The 22838-nt window shown below is 47.2% G+C and overlaps 2 protein-coding genes across 3 annotated transcripts in view; both read left to right on the forward strand.

Moving 5' to 3' along the window:
• NDUFS3 (NADH:ubiquinone oxidoreductase core subunit S3) overlaps positions 1-5246 on the forward strand; it is a 12757-nt gene extending 7511 nt beyond the window's left edge. Inside the window, exons 5-7 of the mRNA XM_005294992.5 lie at positions 1171-1296; positions 3937-4056; positions 4987-5246. Of these exons, the coding sequence (XP_005295049.1) occupies positions 1171-1296; positions 3937-4056; positions 4987-5154 (414 nt within the window). The 3' untranslated portion in view covers positions 5155-5246. The remainder of the gene's footprint in view (positions 1-1170; positions 1297-3936; positions 4057-4986) is intronic.
• Positions 5247-5827: 581 nt separating this feature from the next.
• Positions 5828-20896, forward strand: FAM180B (family with sequence similarity 180 member B). Of its 2 annotated transcripts, XM_024108327.3 has the most exons (4): positions 5828-5968; positions 9144-9255; positions 11419-11498; positions 19681-20896. In XM_024108327.3, the coding sequence occupies exons 2-4, from the start codon at positions 9168-9170 to the stop codon at positions 20122-20124; spliced, it is 612 nt and encodes a 203-aa protein (XP_023964095.2). In that variant the 5' UTR covers positions 5828-5968; positions 9144-9167; the 3' UTR covers positions 20125-20896. The 2 variants fall into 2 exon arrangements, with proteins under 2 accessions (XP_023964095.2, XP_065451370.1); XM_065595298.1 differs by lacking the exon at positions 5828-5968 and having other exon boundaries at positions 9033-9255.
• The last annotated feature ends 1942 nt before the right edge of the window (positions 20897-22838 follow it).

The following is a 22838-nucleotide window of genomic DNA, read 5'->3' on the forward strand; positions in this document are numbered from 1 at the left end:
CTAGCCTCCGGCTCCTCTCCTGCTGTTCCCCTCCCCTGCAGCCTCAGCTCACTGCACCACCGGCGCAATGCTCTCGGCAGCGGGTCTGCGAGCTCTTGCCGGGCAGCATAGCTGGAGAGCCATGGCCTGACCCGGTGCTCTATGCTGTGCAGTGGCGTGGCTGGCTCCAGCCGGGAGGCAGGGCTGCCTGTCCTGGTGCTCTGGGCAGCGTGGCTGTAGCGCTGCCAGCCACTGGTGCTCCAGGCAGTGCGGTAAGGGGGCAGGGAGCAGGGGGGTTGGATAGAGGGCAGGGGAGTTCAGGGTGGTGGTCAGGGCAGGGTATGGATAGGGGGCGGGGTGATCAGAGGGTGGGTTGGATGGAGCGGCGGGGGGCAGTCAGGGAGAAGGGGTGGTTGGATGGGGCAGAGGTCCCGGGGGGCCATCAAGAATGAGAGGAAGGGTGGGATGGGAGGGCGGGAGGTCCGGGGGCAGACAAGGAACAGGGGGGGTTGGATGAGGGGGGCGTCGGGGGTGAGAAGCAGGGGGAGTCGGATAGGGGGCGGGGGCCAGGCCACGCCTGGCTGTTTGGGGAGGCACAACCTCCCCTAACCAGCCCTCCATACAATTTTGGAAACCCGATGTGACCCTCAGGCCAAAAAGTTTGCCCACCCCCCTTAGTCAATAAAACAATTGGTGACCTTGCCAGAAGCTTTGCAACTCCCTGATCAGTTTTTAGTTTAAATGCATCCAAGTTGTATTAATATTTTGTCTCCAATTTCTGCTCATTTTATAAATTGGTCAAGTTAAACTCCTTACTTTTCACCTGCTTTGGACAATGTGAGATATTAATCCATGGTTTAGACTGTAACAGTACATGTGGCCAGTTAAGTTTCAGGAGAATTGGTTTGTTTCTGGGGAAATTAGAGGTGGTGGGTTTTGTTTTGTTTTCATAAATCAGGCTAATAGTAGAAAAGTTAGCTTGAATTTTGACTATGGAGTGGCTATCCTTGCTCCATAAGTATGAAGTGCTATCATGGTCTCACTGGAAAACTCATCTGAAAACCTCTCGTCTTCCTTGCCCGTGACCCTTCAGCTGGTATCTTACTATAAAAATCACAATTCATTCCAAGAGACAGTTTGTACATGACCTAGGCCACAACAAATTGGTTGCTTTTTCTCAATTCCCTTTAGATTGTTTATAATCTCCTGTCTCTGCGCTTCAATTCTCGGATCCGTGTGAAGACGTACACAGATGAGCTGACACCTGTTGATTCAGCAGTGTCAGTGCACCGGGCAGCAAACTGGTATGAAAGAGAGGTGAGCTCCAGTGTGCTTTCCCAAGGGCTTTGTGCTTGGGAACAGGATCCATATGGGGGTTGGAGACGACCATGTTTGAATGAAACTGTATTCCTCTGGGAACTGTGCAGGAGGGAATGGTTTTGCCCTTGGGAATGGGAGAAGAGGCACTTGACGTTCTTCTGAGGGCTTTGAGCAAAGGTATAACAAGATACAATGTCTGGAAGTGGAAGTTTGACAAATTCAGACTGGAAATAAGATGTAGTTTTGTTTTTTTTTAAACAGTGAGGATCATTAACCATTGGAACAATTTAGAATCAGACGCATAGGATTGGAAGGGATCTTGAGAGCTCATCAAGTCCAGCCCCCTGTGCTGAGGCAGGATCAAGTAAATCTAGACCATCCCTTACAGGTGTTTGTCCAATGTGTTCTTAAATACCTCCATGGACTGGAATTCCACAGCCTCCCTTGGTAACCTGTTCCAGTGCTTAACTTTCCTTATAGTTAGAAAGTTTTCCAAATATCTAACCTAAAACGTCCATTGTTGCAGATTAAGCCAATTATTCCTTGTTCTCCCTTTAGTGGACGTGGAGAACCATTGATCACCATCCTCTTCTTGCCCTTAACATATTTGAAGATTATCAGGTTCCCCTCTCAGTCTCCTTTTCTGAAGACTAAACATACCCAGTTTTTTTAACCTTTCCTCATAAGTCAGGTTTTCTAAACCTTTTATCATTTTTGTTGCTCTCTTCTGGACTCTGTAATTTGTCCACATCTTTCCTAAAGTGTGAAGCCCAGAACTGGATACACAACTTCAGCTGAGGCCTCACCAGTGCAGAGTACAGCAGGACAATTACCTCCCATGTCTTATGCACGAGACACCTGTTAATACACCCCTGAATGATTTTAGCCTTTTTTGCAACTGCATCACATTGTTGACTCATTCAATTTGTGATCCACTATAACCCCAGATCCTTTTCAGCAGTACTACCGTCTAGCCAGTTATTCCCCACTTTGTAGTTGTGCATTTTATTTTTTCCTTCCCAAGTAAAGTCCTGTGCATTTCTTTATTTAATCTCATCTTGTTGAATTCAGACCAATTCTCAATTTTGTCAAGGTCATTTTGAATTCAAATCCTGTCCTCCAAAGTACTTGCAACCCCTCCTAGCTTGGTGTCATCTACAGATGTTATAAGCATATTCTCCACTCCATTATCAAGTCATTAATGAAAATATTGAATAGTATGGGACCTCATTAGATGCATTCTCCCAGTTTGACAGCAAACCATTGATAACTATTCTTTGAGTACAGTCTTTCAGCCATGTTGTGCATCCACCTCATAGTAATTTCATCTAGGCCATATTTCCCTAGTTTGCTTATGAGAATGTCATGTGGGACTGTGTCAAAAGCCTTCTTAAAAGCAAGATACATCACATCTTCTACTTCCCACCTGTCAAAGAAGGAAATTAGGTTGGTTTGGCATGTTCTTGACAAATCCATGCTGGCTATTCCTTATAAGGTTATTATCCTCTAGGACAGTAGTTCTCAGCCTATTTACCATTGTGGGTCACATATGCAGCCCATAATATGTTATGTGAGCTGCATCGAATACTACCTGTATGGCCCTGAGGATGTCACATGGGTCGCAGCTCTGTGCTGATTGGGCCACAGGTTGAGTAGTGAGGATGGTGGTTATTCCAATGATTAATGACCTTCGGTGTTAAAAATTTGCATCTTATTTCCAGTCTGAATTTGTCTAACTGATCATTTTTAAATCAAGGTTGGATTTACTTTTTTTAAATATAAGCTCAAATTCAAATGGAATTCTGTTGGGAAAGTTCTAAGGCCTGTGTTATATAGGCTGGAAGGATTAGATTTTTATCAGTAAATGTTGGAAAGGTTGATTTTGCCAGACACACACAAACTGGTGGAAAAAAATATTTCCATTGATGATCACGATGATGATGATGATAGAAGTTGACAGGCAAAGTAAGAAAAATACTGCTTGTAAGCTACAGATTGATTTTAGGATATTTACTTTGTTTTGACACATGATATTGACAATTTATGTTTTAACGGTGTTAAAGCTTTAACTTTTTGAATCTGTGTCTATTGTCAATAAGTAATTGTCCCCCTTATAATTTTCCACAACTGTGAAAATGTAAATAGATTAAAAATTGGAAAAATGCTTCTTAAAACCCATAATTTTGCACAACTGTGGAAACTTAAATTGAGGGGGGGAAATGCTTAAAATAAACATCAGTATTATCTGTCTAAATTGCAAATAAATAATTGAATTCTGCCAATCCTCCTTAAAACCCATAATTTTATACAGGAGATCAGACTAGATGATCACAGTGATCCTTTCTGGCCTTTGAATCTATGAGCAGTGCCCCAGATCAACTGCCCAGCCACTACACTGTCCAGGCATCCAACCTACACATTGTGGGTACAATATATGGGCGGGGGGGTGGGGGATGGCAGCGGCTTCTTTCTAGGATGAGAGAGAAAATGGAGGCTGGGCAGGCCTCTTTGGAAAGAGGTTTTCTTTGTTGGGTTGGCCCCTCTTAGATGAGGTGTGGAAGTTTTAAGCTTCTGAGGTACGCTGAGGGGCTTTTCTAGGATGGGGTGATGTGGCTTGTTTGGTTTCCTTTCTTTTAGGTTTGGGACATGTATGGAGTCTTCTTTGCCAACCACCCTGACCTGAGGCGAATCCTAACAGACTATGGGTTTGAGGGCCACCCATTCCGGAAGGACTTTCCACTCTCCGGATATGTAGAGGTATGAAGAATTCTGGTTCGCTCTGCATTCAGAAACCCATCTATGCTTCAGAGCTGGGACATGGCTGTTATGGAACTGTAAAATGTTTGCTTAATAATCATTTAAATTTTCTTAGTGCTTTTCCCCCTGGAATTTAGCCAACACACAGCACCCTGCATAATAGAGGAGTTGGGGGCCTGAGACACAGGGCAAACCTTTCCTCTTACACAAGAGCAGCAAGTTTTGCTTTCCAGGCAAAGAAGACAGGACCAGCTACTTTTAATGCCCCATCCATTAGATCGAACTCATTCCCACTGAATTGCTGGAGACTCGGTTTAACTCCCTCAGAGGGTTTAATGATTGAGTTGATCTTTCTGGAACCTCTGTTTCCAGGGAGTCAAGGTGTTTCAAATCCAATGGCAAGATTACAAAGCCATCACCTTTAGCTGCCTCAGCTTTCTTCACACATCCCATTCCTCTAACCTAGATTTTTATCTAGATTAAAACACAAATTAAATGAGTTTGTTTGGTCTCCACCTAGTTCTACGTGACTGCATCACAAAGCTTAGTATTTTTGCACAATTGAATCTGAGGACTAGAAGAGAAGGGACTGCGGGTCAGGATTAGGTGCATTAACTTTATTTTGAGAGGCAAAATAGCAGAGGCTGCTGTAGGAAAGGACAAAAGGACATCTGCAGAGCTGAGGTTGGGAAATCAGGACTGGAATAGCAAGGGATCAGGCTTGATGTGTGTGACAGAGCTGGATGGTACACACCTGCACATTGCCTGATTCTCCTTATGCCATGTGTCCTGAGCTCTCATGAGCATTGAACTAAAAAACTGGAGTGAGCAGTCTACAAGCCTGTCATTTTTTGTATTTGGCTAACAGAAGAAGCTGCTCAGTGGCTGGGAACAAGCAATGGTGACCAGCTTGTTTTTGCCCTGTTGCAGGTGCGCTATGATGATGAGGTGAAACGGGTGGTGGCAGAGCCTGTGGAGCTGGCTCAGGAGTTCCGCAAATTTGATCTGAATAGTCCCTGGGAGACATTTCCTGCCTATCGCACAGCTCCAGAGACCCTGAAACTAGAAGCAGGAGACAAGAAAGGAGATGCAAAATAGCAGCAAGACAGAGAGGATGCTGGGAACTTCCTGTGTGGCACTGACCTTCCTGTTCTCCCTTAATATTTATATGAATAAAACCTGACATGAGACCCTTGTCTGTGAACTAATTAATGGAAAATGCAGTTTTCTAATTAGCTGAAAAGCACCTGGGGTTGTTTAAGCCTGTCATTAACTGTAAAATGTAAAATCACTAACAGGAGGGGAAAAAATCATGAACTGGGTGTGGGACTCCTATGAGGAAGAACTAGGGAGGGGACTAGAGCATAGAAAAGAAAAGGGGAGCAGATAATGCAGAACTCAAATGTCCTCTTTCTATTTAATTAACTGGTGTGGCAAGTACTTAACCTGTTTACAGGGAAACATTTTAATTAAAAAAACAAAATGATACAAAATAAACAAGGTATACATTAAATGGACTGAAAACCGGCTAATTGACAGGTCTCAACATGCAATTACAAATAGGGAATTATCAAGCAGGTGAGTTTCTAGTGGGGTCCTGCCAATCTCAGTTCTTGGGCCTATGCTATTTAACATTTTTATCAATGACCTGGAAGAAAATGTAAAATCATCGCTGAGAGAGTTTGCAGATGAGACAGATTGGGGGACGTGGTAAATAATGAAGAGAACAGGTCACTGATACAGAGTGATCTGGATCACTTGGTAAACTGGGCACAAGCAAACTATTGTGTTTTAAAACTCAATATTAATGTGAAGTTATACACCCTGGCTTACATTCTTTGTTCCTTTCTTACAGGTTGGGGGACTCTATCCTGGGAAGCAATGACTGAAAAATAATGCAATTCTTGAATGTGTAAGGAGGGGAATATTGAGTAGGAACTGCTGCTGGAATACTCTGTCCAGTGTGACAATGATTAAAGGATTAGAAAACATGCCTTATAGTGACAGACTCGAGCTCAATCTGTTTAGCTTAAGGAAGAAGGTTAAAGGGTAACTTAATTACAGTCTATAGGTACCTATGTGAGGAACAAAATACGATAATGGGCTCTTCAATTTAACATTTGGAAGTTGAAGCTAGACAAATTTAGACTGGAAACAAGGTGCAAATTTTTAACAGTGATGATAATTATCCATTGGAACAATTTCCAAAGGTTGTGGTGCATTCCCACCACTGGCAATTTTTAAATCAAGATTGGATGTTTTTCTAAAAGTTATGCTCTAGTTCAGACAGGAATTACTTCAGGGAAGTTCTATGGCCTGAGTTATTCAGGAGGTCTGACTAGATGATCACAAACGTGACTGTCCTTAGAATGTATGAAATAAAAGCCTAGAGGTAAAATATGTAGAGGGAGGATATGCTTTCTTCCCCACTGTGTGCTCATGAGCATTGGTTTGGTTTTGTTATGGCTTTCTTTAGGCTGCTGCAAATCGTTGTATTTGGGACTTGACTTAGAGCTGCCTTTTCTAGCGAAGGACAGTTGTCTTCAGCATAGTCATGAAAAGTTATGACTTCTCTTGTGAGAGGGAAGCAGTAGTCAGAGCACTCAACAGGATTTCTAGGTTTTATACAATTTCCAGCTTCGCTTTGAGCCTATACATCCCACCATCTGAGCTAACTAGGTAGAAAATATTCTTGTGGCCACAGCTAGAAACATGACATATAAAACACGTCCAGTGCTGTTGTATGGTAGGAATATAGAAAGCTATGGGACAGCATGTATTGTGCTAGAAGTAGTAGTTTTCGGCAGTTTATCCATTATTGCAGATAGCGCTTCACAAAGCACGCTCCCTGCTGCAACACCACAAAGTTGCTTGGGGCATAGTACCATGATTCACAGTACATGTAACATTATCAAAAGGTTACTGTGATAAGCCAGAAAAATGAGGGGTGGTCAGTGAAACAGAAGGAAAACTCTTGCATAAATGGGAGTGGGGAGCTTGAGTGAGATGGATGAGAAGTGAAGGGCCCTGCCAAACTAAGTCATAATGCTAGGACTGCTAAAGGACAGTGGTGGTAGGGTCCAAACAGCTATCCTAATGGAGTCCGAGCACAGCACTTGGCTTAAGGGAAAGCTCTTGACTATCCAGAGTATTTACTGAGGAAACTAGGGTTATGACTGGGGCCAAATCCCTTCTGGTGAGAGAAAGCTGGGGGTTTATAACAGTGTAAAGCCATGCTTGTAGCTGCAGCCTATTCACTCATCCATGCTATCCTTGGAGACTACAAGGCCTCACTTAGTGCTACTCAGACTAGTGGCTAAAGTGCTGGTGGAGCTGGAAGGGGCACTATGTAACAATAAGGGAGAGGAGTCATGACCTAATGTTGGTTGGACCAGTGAGAGATGGATTTGTGCTGCCTTGAAATATTTCAAGTTCTGTGGGAAATGTACATTTTTCCTCCACTGGAGAGCATGAACCCAAAGTTGTCCAGGGCTCAGGTGTCTTCAAAGCCCTAGTAGAGACTGGTAGATCCCAGTGGAGGAACAGACCAACTTTCTTCACAGCAACTAAGTTTGAAATGCTTTGGGATTGCTACTGACCCTGACCTAAGGCCCAGTGCAGTGATCTGGTCAACTCTAATTTACAGATGTGCAGAAGAGGAGCAGCTAGAGAATGCTTTTAGCTTTACCTGAGCTTCTGTCTTGAAATCAACAAAGAAAAAGTATAAACTATAACTAAATACCCTCCTGCAGCAGTGGTTCTCAAACCGACATGTGGAGAATTTGCTGGTGTTCCACAGGGGACTACCTGGTCACATACTGCCAACTCCCCTCCTTCCCCCCAGTGCTAAATTGCGTTAAAAGCACCTAAATATTTTCCTAACGCTAATTTCGTGTGCCAGCAACTGCTGTAGTTATTGCAAGCAGAGGATGTAATGGCGAAGGGGAGGTGTGCACAAGACCATCTCTACTACAATGTTCACTCTCCAAAAAAGGTTGAGAGATCCCATAGATTAAAGAGTTTAATGAGGAGTAACTGGAGCTGAAGCAAGTGAGGAAGAGTAGCCTGACTTCAGAAATCCCGAACAGTTCCCTCAGGAGAGAGATTCTGCGCCTCCCAGTTCCTAAGCCACTGAATTTTCTGTGGATCACAAATACCTCTTCAATTGCGTGAGCCTCAGAACAATAGTCTAACTGATTCTGGTGGCAGCATATACAGCAGAATGGAATCCTCTGTCTTCCTGCTAAGAAAGTTCTACCTCCTGTTTTCCTAACCTAGTGGAGAGAGGGTTTTTTTTCCAGAGGCCCCATAGCCTGAGTGGGATTGTAAATGAGGAAAGGGGCTGTCAGGGGTGCACAGGGGTAGAGACCTGGTAATAGCTGGGGAGGGATTTAGGTGGGATTTTGTATATATAACTACAAAACTGAAGGCTGGTTTTGTTTATTGTGATGCAGAAGTCAGTCAAACAAGTGGGCAGTGAGTTAGCTGAAGGCTGATTGGCTTTTGTCTTTGTTGTCTGACAGATCATTGTACTAAACTTTCCCTCCAGGAGGGTTTCTACTGGAAAGGAAGAATGACCTTTCCTTTGTCAGCCTGTATATCTTGGATGCTGTTGTCCTGCTGTGGAGCCTATACAGACTGCCAGCCCCATCATGCTGTGACATTTCAAGCTTGTTTTCAAAATTCCAAACTCAGTAAATGGAAAATTTAAAAGAAAGCCAAGGAGCTTGGGGGGGGAGGGGGGTATCCACACTCTACAAGGAAATTAGATTAAACTCCAGTTTGTCACTTGTTTAAATGGAAAATCCCTTGGAATTAGAAACTTCCCATTAAAATACATAGGTGGAAAAATCAGAATTTGGAAAAGAGGCTTTAAGAATTCTGCCAAAAACTAAACAACAAAGTCTTAAAGTTTCCAGATTGCAATGGAAAATACCCTTTGGGAACAGAGAATTCAATAGCAGGCCCTTCCCAGGACTGGAGGGAGAAGGGAGGATCCATTCCAGCAGAGGCTGCTGTGATCAGAGAAAGGGAGGAGAGAAGCCACAGTAAACAGTTCTCGCTTCACCCAAGACATTTATCTACAGAACGGGTGGGGACTCTTACCTGGCATGGCACTCCTGCTCCAGCTGCAGCTCAGAGCCTGGCTGTGGACAGCACTGGTCCTCTATGTGTTTGCTGGATCCTGGAGGCAGACAGGTAGGAGGTGCAGTTGCAAGGGAGGTGGCTGCTCTGCAAAACAAATGTGTTTGTGCAGTTCCACTGGTGCTGGGTTTTACCTAATTCCCCAAATATGCTGGCGGGCTGGGTGTACTTACAAAAACAACTTTCTGTGATAGAAAGCAAATGAATTGTGCTCTATGCTAGACTCTATTCTGACTGAGGGAAGAGGGATGGCAGAGTTTGTCTCCAGAGAAGTTAAGAGTGCTCTACTCCTGACATATACTACTTATTTGTCCCCCCAAATGCCTTTTATGCCCTTACGGTCTTTGTTGACACTACATCCTTCAAAATCAGAGGATCACCTGCTGAATTATTTCCTACGAAATACCCAGATGTCCCCTGGGTGAGAAACCCACTGCCTGTTAGTGTGAGGCAGACCACTTGGAGGCAGGAGGAGAGACTCCTTTGGCCCTTGCTGAAGAAAGCTTTTCCAGGTGCCTTTACAAGGCTGTTGATTAGGAAATACTGTGAGGGAAGCCTTGTGAGAACAGCTTCTATTGGGCCAATTATTTTCATACATTTCTTGTTATGTTTTGTTTATGTATGTTTTACTCTACCTTCTACACTGACACAAATGTATTTTTAAAATATTAGTAAGAGTGATTTGGGGGTTATTCTGTTCGTTCATTGAAACCCTGCAGTTGGCTGGATGTTCCCCACTATAGAGATCTGTGCACTTAGCTGTGGTCAGAATAGGCAGAAGGCGAAATGGGAATCAGGTAGCCACTAGAAGTCCAGAAAAGCAGCTCTCAGAGGGTGCAGTATCGTTACCTGAGCCATAAGCCTTGCTGGAATGTGCATTGAGGAGATGGAAACAGCAGCTTGAATCCCAGCTAACATTCTGAAAGCACATCTGGCTTTGATCAGGGAGTCTGCAGCTGTGTAGAGAAATGAACCTTCCCTCAGGCAGAATGGAAAGCAGTATCCATCTTGAACAGCTCCTACCATCCCCAGGGGGAGCTTTCCTCCAGAATGGAAAGTTGGAAGCTGGTTTTGGTAGCAGCATTATGCAACTAAAAGATTAAATCACATTTCTGTTTATTAAGTGCACCTGCTAATTTTAACACTTGGGATCCCACAGAAAGATATGCTGAGTACTTATGGCTAGTTTACCCAACATCAGCTCTGCCTCCTTCCTCCTCATGAGGACCAGAAGATTCCCCCCCTCCATCCCAAAAAGACAGCCAGCCTCCCATTTCCTCTCCCCTGCTGCCAGCACCGCTTTTCTGCACAGAGAAATTCTGTGTTCCATGCTGGCTGTCTCCCAATTCTGGCCCACCCAATGTGGCCCTCTTTCCTCCACTCTGGCCTGAAGGAGTCTGGAACTGGTAGAACGGGAGCTAGTATCCATTATCACACAGGCCAAGAGAAGAGGGAGGGCTGTGCCTCAGAATCTTAGTTTAGTGCTACCTTCCAGTAGCCAGAAACTCTCCCTCCCTGATGCAGTGTTCACCTCCCTCACCTTAAATCCCCTTGAAATGAACCAAGGCCCCAGGTGACATCCACCCAGGAATTAGCTGGTGTCTTAATGGTTAATCATTTCACTGCACAATATGAATTCCTGGAGGCTGATGCTACAAAACAGTCACTGAAGGAGATCAATTCAGAATCCTTCTCAGAACAAATGGGACAGATACAAATCCCAGCATGGAGGGTTTTCTCACAGGCTTACCAAAGCAGATACTTTTGCTCCCTAACATCCCAGCTCCAGAATGATACGGGCTGGGAGTAAGGGGTCAATGTCCTGAAACCTTCCCTTCGCTTTCTTTAACTTGCTCGATCTCCCTGATAAAACCCCAGTTCTGCTCCCCCAAATCCAATGGTTAGACTCTTTGGCACTTAAGGTACATCTACACAGAAGCTGGGTAATTCCCATGGTGGGTAGACATACACATGTTAGCTTTGTTCAAGCTAGTGTCTAAAAATAAGTGTGGCTCTGGCGGTATCAGGGATGGCTAGCCTGAGCTGCTGCAGAATTACACCTCCCAGCTGCTATATATTTATACCCTTAGATACCACAGGCATAGGCACCTCAGCAATATCAAAGATAGACAGACAGACATGGTTACTGAGAGACAATAGGGAAGATGTGCTAAGCTGTTGCTCTCTGAAGCTCTGTGGCTGTTTAATGTTTTCCAGATGGGCAACTTCACACGGAGGACCCTGCTGATGTGAATGTGTTTCATAACAAGCTGGAGGATGCCAACGTCATGCTAGAGGTTATTTGGGTTATGTTCTGGGGCCTGTGGGAAAGGATGAGAGTGTGTGAGCTTCTGTGAGGGCTAGGGGTGGGAGATCCTGTCCATTTAAACACCCAAATGTTCCACTAGTTCTCATTGTTTTTCTATTTCAGGAGACTCTAGAAGATACCTTAGTATACATCTCAGCAAAGTCACTGCCATGTTGAATGAGACCAGAGAGTAGGGTGATCAGATGTCCCGATTTTATAGGGACAGTCCCGATTTTTGGGTTTTTTTCTTATATAGGCTCCTATTACCCCCCTCCCAATTTTTCACTCTTGCTGTCTGGTCACCCTACCAGTGAGGTCGAACTAGTCCAACATCCTGTCTCTGGTGGTAGCCAGCACCAAATGTTTCAGAGGAAACCCCACAATGGATAATTATGGAATAACTTTCCTTAACCCCTGTCAGTTAGTGGTTGGCTTATGCTCTGAGGAAGGAAGGTTTAATTATGGCACTTTTAGAAGGGTGAGTAGGGGAGTAATAAGTGAATGGGACAGGCCATACTGCAGTAGGAATGCTTTTGCAAATGAACGGAGAGAAAGCAGTTAGGAAGGAGCCCACTGAGCAAGGACAGAAGGTAGCCAGCTTGGTGCCAGGGTTAAGGGGTAGCCTGGTCAGCACAGTCCTTGATGGGACAATAGGGGATACCCCATGTTGCTGAAGCCAGTGTTGGTCCCAGGATATTGCAGAGACAAGGGGGGGTGAGAATATCTTTTAATACACACACCGCTCTTCTTCAGGCCCCTCTCCCCAACAGAAGTTGGCCCAATAAAAGATGTTACCTCACCCGCCTTGTCTCTCTAATAAGGTGTACACAAAAGCAAAGCGTTCAGTCGTCACAACATGTCCCACAAGGTGGCATCTTTGGGCTGATCCTCCTGATGGTGGACAGCTGGATAAAATCACAGCGCGCTCGGGACCGAGGCCGGGTCGAGTCTGTGCGGGAGGCGAGGGCAGCATGCGGGGAGAGTGACGGCGCTCAGAGCTGCCGCGAGCGGAACTCTATTTCCAGCGATGATTTTCCCAAAGGGCGGTCACCAACCTCGGGGCTGGCGTGCCCCGGGCAGCACTGTAGCGAAGTGCAGCCTTTCCACCAGGAGTCGGGGCCCTGGGCAGCTCGGATCCCCCCGTCCCGCAGCGAGGACACCGCTTGGATCAGGGCGCTTCGCTCTGTGCTGCCTGTTCCTCTCTGTCGGAGAGGACAGGCTGAGTGTGTAAGGAGAAATCACGGGGATGGGCCCGTGCAGCTCTCACAGCCGCCCCCCCCCCCCCCTCGGTGTGCGGGGCCGTGCAGCTCAGCCCCCCGGACTGCCCTCCCCCGTGTGCGGGGCCGGGCCGTACAGCTCCCTCCCACAGAGGCGACACCCTCCCCCGCTAGAATTGTTCCGTCTCTGACTTTAGCATCCATTGCTCCCCCTCCCTCATGACAGGGTTAAGCTCCCCCCCCCCCCGCACCCCATCCCTCGGGGAAGCCGTCCGGGAGCGGGGAGCCAGGGGGATGCACCAGGGGAAAGCATCCTGTTGTAGGCAGGGCAAGCGGGGCAGCCTGCGGGCGGAGCTGCGAGGTAGGCAGAGGCCGGTGTCACGTTTCCCCCAGCCGCGGGGACAGAGCCGGTCCCGCTCCCGGGGTTTGCAGAGCAGGGAAGGGGCACAGACCAGCGTGATGCGCCCTGCCCTGCTCCCTAGGACGGAGGAAAGGCAGGGAGATCTGAACTCTGCCCAGGGAGAGAGGCCACAGCTACAATATAAAGAACATCCAGGAGCTAAGAGCTGAGTGCCTGCTGCGCAGGACGTAGGAGAAAGCAACAGATGCTGCCTGGCTTCCCCGAAGCTAAGGCCTGGTCTACACTACGGGTTTAGGTCGACTTTAGCAGCATTAAATCGAATTAAGCCTGGACACGTCCACACGACGAAGCCCTTTCTTTCGACTTAAAGGGTCCTTTAAACCGGTTTCTTTACACCACCTCCGACGAGGGGATTAGCGATAAAACCGGCCTTTGCGGGTCGGAATTGGGGTAGTGTGGACGGAATTCGACGTTATTGGCCTCCAGGAGCTATCCCACAGTGCTTCATTGTGACCGCTCTGGACAGCACTCTCAACTCAGATGCACTGACCAGGTAGACAGGAAAAGACCCGCGAAGGTTTGAATTTCATTTCCTGTTTGCTCAGCGTGGAGAGCACAGGTGACCACGCCGAGCTCATCAGCACAGGTAACCGTGATGGAGTCCCAAGATCGCAAAAGAGCTCCAGCATGGACCGAACGGGAGGTACGGGATCTGCTCGCCATATGGGGAGATGAAGCAGTGATAGCTGAACTCCGTAGCAGTAAAAGAAATGGAAAAGTATTAGAAAAGATCTCCAAGGCCATGAAGGACCGAGGCCATAACAGGGACACACAGCAGTGCCGCGTGAAAATTAAGGAGCTACGGCAAGCTTACCACAAAGCCAGAGAAGCAAACAGAAGGTCCGGGGCAGAGCCGCAAACTTGCCGCTACTACGCGGAGCTGCATGCGAGCATGCAGAGCCACCACTACCCCAACCGTGTGCTATGACTCTCTCACTGGAGAAACACACAGGGAAGACGGTTTGGGGAACGAGGAAGATGAGGATGGAGGTACTGTAGGTAGCTCACAGCAGCAAGGAAGCGGAGAAACCGGTTTCCCCAACAGCCAGGATATGTTTGTGACCCTGGACCTGGAACCAGTAACCCCTGAACTCACCCAAGACCCTCAGGGCACACAGGAGACCTCTGGTGAGTGTACCTTTGTAAATATTTGTAAACATTACACATGGTTTAAAAGCAAGCGTGTTTAATGATTAATTTGCCCTGGCAATCGCGGCCAGTACATCTACTGGAAAAGTCTGTTAACGTGTATGGGGATGGAGCGGAAATCCTCCAGGGACATCTCCAGAAAGCTCTCCTTTATGTACTCCCAAAGCGTTTGCAAAAGGTTTCTGGGGAGGGCTGCCTTATCCCGTCCGCCATGGTAGGACACTTTACCACGCCAGGCCAGTAGCACGTAGTCTGGAATCATTGCATAACAAAGCATGGCAGCGTATGGTCCCGGTGTTTGCTGGCATGCAGACAACATCCATTCCTTATCTCTCTTTGTTATCCTCAGGAGAGTGATATCATTCATGGTCACCTGGTTGAAATGGGGTGATTTTATTAAGGGGACATTCAGAGGCGCCCGTTCCTGCTCTTCTGAACAGAAATGTTCCCCGCTGGGGTGAAGTGATCATCCCAGAGAATCATGTGTGTGTGTGTGTGTGGGGGGGGTGGTTTACTTGTTTGTGCCGCATGTTAACCGGGAAACCGCAGCCCCTGGTTTTACATTGAAAACCCATTTTAAATGGACAACCCAATTCATCCTTGATATGGGAAATGCGCTGCTGTTTGCAACCTTTCCCGCATGTTAAGAAGGTTAAAAAAGCCAAAACACTGTGGCCTACCATGGCTGCCTGCAAGCCGAAATATGCGACCTTGTAATGAAAGAGTGTACCCATTGTTCTCTAAAATGTGTCTTTTTTAACCACCTCTCCCTTCTCCTCCACCAGCTGCAAATGTTTCTCCTTCGCAGAGGCTAGTGAACATTAGAAAGAGAAAACGTAGGACGAGGGACGATATGTTCACGGAGCTGCAGATGTCCTCCCACGCTGATAGAGCACAGCAGAATGCGTGGAGGCAGTCAATGTCGGACATGAGAAAAGCACAATATGAACGAGAGGAGAGGTGGCGGGCTGAATGGCGGGATGAAAAGAGCAAGTGGCGGGCTGAGGATGATAGGTGGCGTCAGCTTGCAGACAGACGGCAAGAGTCAATGCTCCGTCTGCTGGAGCATCAAACTGATATGCTCGAGCGTATGGTTGAGCTGCAGGAAAGGCAGCAGGAGCAGAGACCGCCGCTACAGCCCCTGTGTAACCAACAGCCCTCCTCCCCAAGTTCCATAGCCTCCTCACCCAGACGCCCAAGAACACGGTGGGGGGGCCTCCAGCCACCCAGTCACTCCACCCCAGATGATCGCCCAAGCATCAGAAGGCTGGCCTTCAATAAGACTTAAAGTTTTAAACTGCAGTGTGTCTTTTTCCATCCCTCCTCCCCCACCCATCCCAGGCTACCTTGGCAATTATCCCCCTACTTCTGTGAGGAACTAATAAAGAATGCATGAATGTGAAAAAACAATGACTTTATTGCCTCTGCAAGTGGTGCTCGAAATGGGGAGGGGAGGGTGGGGTGGGGTGGTTGGTTTACAGGGAAGTAGAGTGAACCGGGTCGGGGGGGGGGGGTTTGGAGGGTTCATCAAGGAGAAACAAACAGAAGTTTCACACAGTAGCCTGGCCAGTCACAAAACTCGTTTTCAAAGCTTCTCTGATGCGCACCGCGCCCTGCTGTGCTCCTCTAACCGCCCTGGTGTCTGGCTGCGCGTAATCAGCGGCCAGGCGAGTTGCCTCAACCTCCCACCCCGCCATAAAGGTCTCCCCCTTACTCTCACAGATATTGTGGAGCGCACAGCAAGCAGCAATAACAATGGGGATATTCTTTTCGCTGAGGTCTGAGCGAGTCAGTAAGCTGCGCCAGCGCGCTTTTAAACATCCAAATGCACATTCCACCACCATTCGGCACTTGCTCAGCCTGTAGTTGAACAGGTCCTGACTCCTGTCCAGGCTGCCTGTGTACGGCTTCATGAGCCATGGCATTAAGGGGTAGGCTGGGTCCCCAAGGATCACGATAGGCATTTCAACATCCCCAACGGTCACTTTCTGGTCCGGGAAGAAAGTCCCTTCCTCCAGCTTTCGAAACAGAGCAGAGTTCCTGAAGACGCGAGCATCATGTACCTTTTCCGGCCATCCCACGTTGATGTTGGTGAAACGTCCCTTGTGATCCACCAGGGCTTGCAGCAGCATTGAAAAGTACCCCTTGCGGTTTACGTAGTCGGTGGCTTGGTGCTCCGGTGACAAGATAGGGATATGGGTTCCGTCTATGGCCCCGCCACAGTTTGGGAATCCCATTTCAGCAAAACCATCCACTATTGACTGCACGTTGCCCAGAGTCACTACCCTTGATATCACCAGGTCTTTCATTGCCCTGGCAAATTGGATCACAGCAGCCCCCACCGTAGATTTGCCCACTCCAAATTGATTCCCGACTGACCGGTAGCTGTCTGGCATTGCAAGCTTCCACAGGGCTATCGCCACTCGCTTCTCAACTGTGAGGGCTGCTCTCATCTTGGTATCCTGGCGTTTCAGGGCAGGGGAAAGCAAGTCACAAAGTTCCATGAAAGTGCCCTTACGCATGCGAAAGTTTCGCAGCCACTGGGAATCGTCCCATACCTGCAGCACGATGCGATCCCACCAGTCTGTGCTTGTTTCCCGGGCCCAGAATCGGCGTTCCATGGCATGAACCTGCCCCAGTGACACCATGATTTCCACATTGCTGGGGCCTGTGCCTTGTGAGAGGTCTATGTCCATGTCAATTTCCTCATCACTCTCGTCGCCGCGCTGCAATCGCCTCCTCGGCTGGTCCGGGTTTCGCCTTGGCATGTCCTGGCTCTGCATATACTCCAGGACAATGCGCGTGGTGTTCATAGTGCTCATAATTGCCGCGGTGATCTGAGCGGGCTCCATGATCCCAGTGCTAGCTATGGCGCCTGGTCAGAAAAAAGGCGCGAAAGTAGTATCTGATGGACCAGGAGAAGGAGGGAGGGCGGGAGGGAGGGAGGGCCGAGTGACGACATGGCGTACAGGTACAGGAACAGGGAATTAAAATCAAGAAAGGTGGCTGTGCATCAGGGAGAAACACAAACAACTGTCACACAGAATGGTCCCCCCAAAGATTAAACTGAAAACCCTGGGCTTAGCAGGCTGTTGATTTCACGGAGGAAGGGGAAGCAAATGAATACAGAACAAATCTATTTTTTACATCTTAAGCTGGCAGCCGACGGTGCAGCATGAGTGATAGCCTCTCCAGTATGATGATGATGGATACCAATCATAATATACCATCGTCTGCAAGGGGCTGCTGCTGTGTAGCAATGCAGCCCCATGTCTGCCAGCCCCACGTCCGCCAGCACCCAGCATCGCCCTCGGCCTCTTCTGGGTGCTTAGCAGACAATACTGGGCAATTGGCAGAAAATAGTATACTACGACTGGTAGCCATCATCATCGAAACAGTAGCATGTCTGCCCAGGTGGCCATGATTGACAGCCACTCCAGTACGACGACGATGGGTACCAGTCATAATATACCATCGCCTACCAAAGGGCAAGGGGCTGGTGCAATGCAGCCCTACGGCTGCCAGCCCCACGGCTATCACTCATGCTACACCGTCTACTGCCAAAAGGCAGTTAGCAGCTGCTGCTGTGTAGCAATGCAGTCCCACGTCTACCGGCACCCAGAGGACATATGGTGACGGTGAGCTCAGCTGAGCTGAGTGGGCTCCATGCTTGCCGTGGTATGTTGTCTGCACAGGTAACCCAGGTAAAAAGGCGCGAATCTATTGTCTGCCGTTGCTGTGACGAGGGGGGAGGGGCCTGACGACATGTACCCAGAACCGCCCGCGACACTGTTTTGCATCATCCGGGCATTGGGATCTCAACCCAGAATTCCAAGGGGCGGCGGAGACTGCGGGAACTGTGGGCTAGCTGTGGGATAGCTACCCATAGTGCAATGCTCCGGAAGTCGACGCTAGCCTCGTACTGTGGACGCGGTCCGCCGACTAGAGCACCTAGAGCATTTTATGTGTGGACACACACAATCGGCTGTATACAACCGATTTCAATAAAACCGGCTTCTATAAATTCAAACTAATTTCGTAGTGTAGACATACCCTAAGGGGAAAGGCCAGATACAAAGTGGGGGAGATACAAGGTGGAGAGGAGGAGGAGGATACATGGAACAGGGAAACTGGAGGCTTGAGGAGAGGCATCCATCTCCCACCCCCAAATGTAGGGATTGCATTGACAAAGGAAACTCTGAGTTTGGAACAGAAGCTCATGAACAGTGGACAAATTTAGTCGCTACAAAACTCATTAAAGCATTATTCAACAGTCATGGTATTTTTTTATCTCTGGCTCCCCCATATGAAAAAACCTGTCTGCGCCGTTGTCGAACACAGAGAAGTGCCATGCAAGAGACAGAAACAGGGAACTTCAGGGAGCAAGTTAGGGAAGGAGGGAGGGGAGCTGGCCCTCAGAGGGAGGGAAGAGGAGTTGCTGCCCAAAGATGTCCGACGGGACTAAAGCATTGCCTGCCCTTGTGATACTACCCCGACTCATGATTTTAGGGGCTGGTTTTAAGCTGCTCAGGCTTTTAGCAATAACTTCTCTGTGATTTCCCTTCTCCCCCCATAATACAATTAGCCACCCTCTCCCCTTATCTTGAATGGTTTGGAAGCCAGGCTACCCTTGGCTAATATGACCAGGCAGATTGCTATGAGGAGCAAATGAAGTGAGGGGTGAGGGAAGGGGATAAAGAGGATAATGTAGAAGCCCAGAAGGGAGACCAAGAAGGAGTCAGACCTATACAGGCTGGACAGAGATGTTGTTGGGTGCAGGGGAATGTGGGGAGGGGAGGCAAGAGAAGAGCACCATAGGAGGCAGGGGAACTATGGAATTAGAAAGCCGGGCCAGCTCCAGCTTTTTTGCCGCCCCAAGCTGCGAAGGGGGGGGGAGGAGGGGGGAAAGATAAACCCGATTGAGCTACTGCTGAAGTGCCACCGAAGAGGAAGAGAGGGAGTGAAGGACCCCCGCCGAAGACCCGGACGTGCCGCCCCATGAACAGACGGACTGACGCCCCTTTCTATTGGCCGCCCCAGGCACCTGCTTCCTTCGCTGGTGCCTGGAGACGGCCTTGTTAGAAAGGAAGAATAGGGCAGATGAGAGGAACTGGGTGGGGAAGTCAAGGATAGGGTGGGAGGCAGACACACAGGAGCCTGAAAACAAAATATCATTTGTTCAAATTGTACATGGTTTTACCTTTAGCAATCGTGTTTGCATATTGAATTGCATACCCTACACGTCCCCCTACCCTGACTTCCTTTGTACAATCCTGGATTTGTTAGGGGTGGCAGATCTCTTCATAATCCCTGCTGGGGATCCTCAGCTGCAGGACAGTGGTTGGCCCTAGACTCCCTGCTCTCATACTGCCCTTCTCTTTCAGTTGCTCTGGGAAGGACTGGAGATTGAGGCTAACGAGACAATCAGGGTGCAGGATGAGGAACTGGCCTCTCTGCGCACAGCAAAGCGATTTCTCCAGATCTTCCAGCACCAGGTTCCCAAGACATCAGAAGGGATCAAGAAGCAGCTGAAACATCTTTCACAGGCAGATGCCCCTCTGAGTCTAGTAGAGTTTGATCAGCTTCTCTTCACCAGCGTTTACTGCGCTTATCAGATTCGCTCCATTCAGGGCCTGGACAAAAATCTCTGGATCAGTTTCTTTTCTCAACTAGTTGATGAAATCCTCCATGATCTCTGCAAGGGATTCTGCCCTGCAAATTCCACTCTCTTGGCTTCCTGGCCCTGGAAGGAGAAGCCTTTTTATTTAACCTTACTGAAAAAGTCATATCATTCCAGCCTGGCCATGACAAAGAGAGGCACTGAGTAAGGAGACTGACATGACGAGATTCAATTGCATTCTTGTTACTCTGAGTGCTGCCAGTCATCCCAGATTATGCTGGTTACTGTGCAAAAGTGCCACCATTCTTCCTCTTTTGCTTTCTGTATTGTACTGGCAACATTCTAGGTATTTATCCAACCAGGTATTGTCCCATCTTTAAACGTGAAATGAGGCCTGGGATGTCTCCCTAGGATCTCCATAGAAGACACACTTCTGAGATGCACTTCTGCCTTGATCACTGATGGCCATTAGAGATGCCACAGCACTTTTTCCAGAAGTCCAGGTATTAGCCTGTGATGGCTGAATTCCATCTCAGGTAATTCCATTTTGCCTCCCTAAATTCCCCATGGTTGCAGTTGGATACAGTATTTTTCCCGTACTACAGTAATTCACTGTACAGCAGAGCTGTGCTGTTCATACAACTGCTGTGTTCCACTTTATAAGTGGCTACACTCTGTGGTGATTCATACTAAGTTCTGACTCATTTTATCTGTCATCCCATACCAGGTGCCTGGAACAGTTTCCCAAGTAATGTGCACCCATTTCCTTCCAAAAACTCTTGAAAATGTACTGATTCCATGAACCCTTCTGGTATAGATATCATTCCCCACTTTGTATTAGTACAGAATGGGTATTTGCTTGTCTCTCATCTACTAAACTTTTGAGGGCAAGGATCCAGTTATTTGTTCAGCAGATTTTACCTCTTCTAGAGAGTCTTCTACATCTGTGGTACTTTACAAATAAAGTAATTGGAACAGTACTGTATATGTGCAATCATTATTTTTATAATCAGGAATTCAATCAATGTAGAGCTCAATTATGCTTCTTTGTCATACTCCCTACAGCATGGTATTAGCAACATAAATTCAGTTAGTCCAGGTGAGTTTTATTTGATATTGGTTTCTTGGTTTGTGCTGGCCCTCCCATTTACACTGTAGATGCACTAATCCTGAGCCTCTACAGCCTGCGCTTTGATGCTTAGGGTCATACTTTCCACACAGTTTTACTAGGCTCACAACTTCCACAGAGGAGCCACTTTCAGAAATGCATGCAGAAAATGACATTCCCAACAGCAACAATTAACTTTTGACCTAGTTTATATTTTTCTCTCTCATTATCTGACAGATGGAGATGAGAAACAGTAACCCAATAATGACAGGCCCAGAAGCAAGATGTAGGTTTTGGGGCATGGAGAATGATTTTAAAGGTCAGAGTTACAATTTTACAGGAGAATAGGGAGTTTGCAAGGCATAGATCTTGCAAAGAGTGTAGAAATTGGGACCAGTGTCTTATTTGCATTCCAACTCCTGGAAACCGGAAATAAAATATAAATGCTTAACGCTATACTCGTACACTTCTTTCTATACCCCTAATCCCAAACCTTCACCCATTTATGGAAGTCACTTAGTCTTATAGGGGTAAGATTTCCATGGGGGTCTTGCAAATGAATATAGTTTGAGGTAGAGAAATTGAAATGAACATAAGGCAGGGTTTGGGTTTCACAAGAGGGTGAAAGATTTGAGACTACAGTATTGCTAAGGTTTAAGTAAGAACCCTAGGTGAGGTGCATCTTTCTTGGTTGAGACTATAGGATTTGATATGAGGACCTCAGAGATAAGGAGGTACTGTCTCGGATTAGAGTTTTCATGGGTGGTTAGGTTAGAGGCTTTGTCTTCTCTTGAACAAAGACTGTGAATGAAGCCAAGTTGATGGCAAGTTTCAGCCAAAGTTTAGGCTGAGACCTATAAAACCTTATTGAATTTGGGAACCAAGCCAACATTTGAACACAGGTCTCACACAAGATATTAATCCCATAGCTCTGAGGAGCCCCCTAATATCCATTGCTCCACTGAACTCTTGGGTTCCCACCACCTCTCAGATTACTGTGCTACCACTGCCCCCAATCCCCTGCAATCTTAGTGCCATCCACACTGGTCCCTCTATAACAGGAGTGGGGCTCACTGGGACACAGTGTGGAGCAAAGGCAAGGACTATGAGAGCATGGACATTGAAATCACCTCTTATACCTTAGAAGTATGGTGGTGGCTTCCCCCTAAGGCAGGGTTAGGTAGAGCAACAAGGAAACAAAATGTTGTGTTATGAAGTCTAGTCACACTATAACGTTAAGAGTGCCCATTTCTTGGCAATAGTAGAGTTCAATACAGGCAGAATCACCATACACATTCAGACCATTGCCATCCCCAAATGTTTAAAAATCATGAGCCAGGCACCCCCAAAATCAGGAGATTTTTAAAAATAACACACATTTTGGGTTATTTTTATTTGCCTTCTTGTTTAGGAGCCTTTAGGGTATGCTTGATTCATGTTTTCAAACTTTTCTCCATAACCACAAGAGCTAGAAACTTAGTAGGGAGTTTTGTTATGAAAGCTGAGATTCACAGACAGACGGACACAATCTGTGGATTTCAGCAGCTGAGGCTTTAAGCAAAACACCAGATACCGTATCATGGGATTCGCAATAAAATCATAAGAGTTGGCAACACTGGATACCTCCTCCCGCAATTCCCTGACCTCCCACAAAATACATACACTCTGGCACAGTGACATACAATCTAACTCTGTTTAACAGTCTTCACAACACAAACACATGCAATAATTCACACAATATCAGAGCCTCTCTCCTGCCCAGAATCAGTGTTGCAGGCAGTTCTATACACACAAGTCTCCGCAAACCCTGCACA

The sequence above is a fragment of the Chrysemys picta genome, chromosome 4, assembly GCF_011386835.1.
Source record: "Chrysemys picta bellii isolate R12L10 chromosome 4, ASM1138683v2, whole genome shotgun sequence".
Taxonomy (NCBI): domain Eukaryota; kingdom Metazoa; phylum Chordata; order Testudines; family Emydidae; genus Chrysemys; species Chrysemys picta.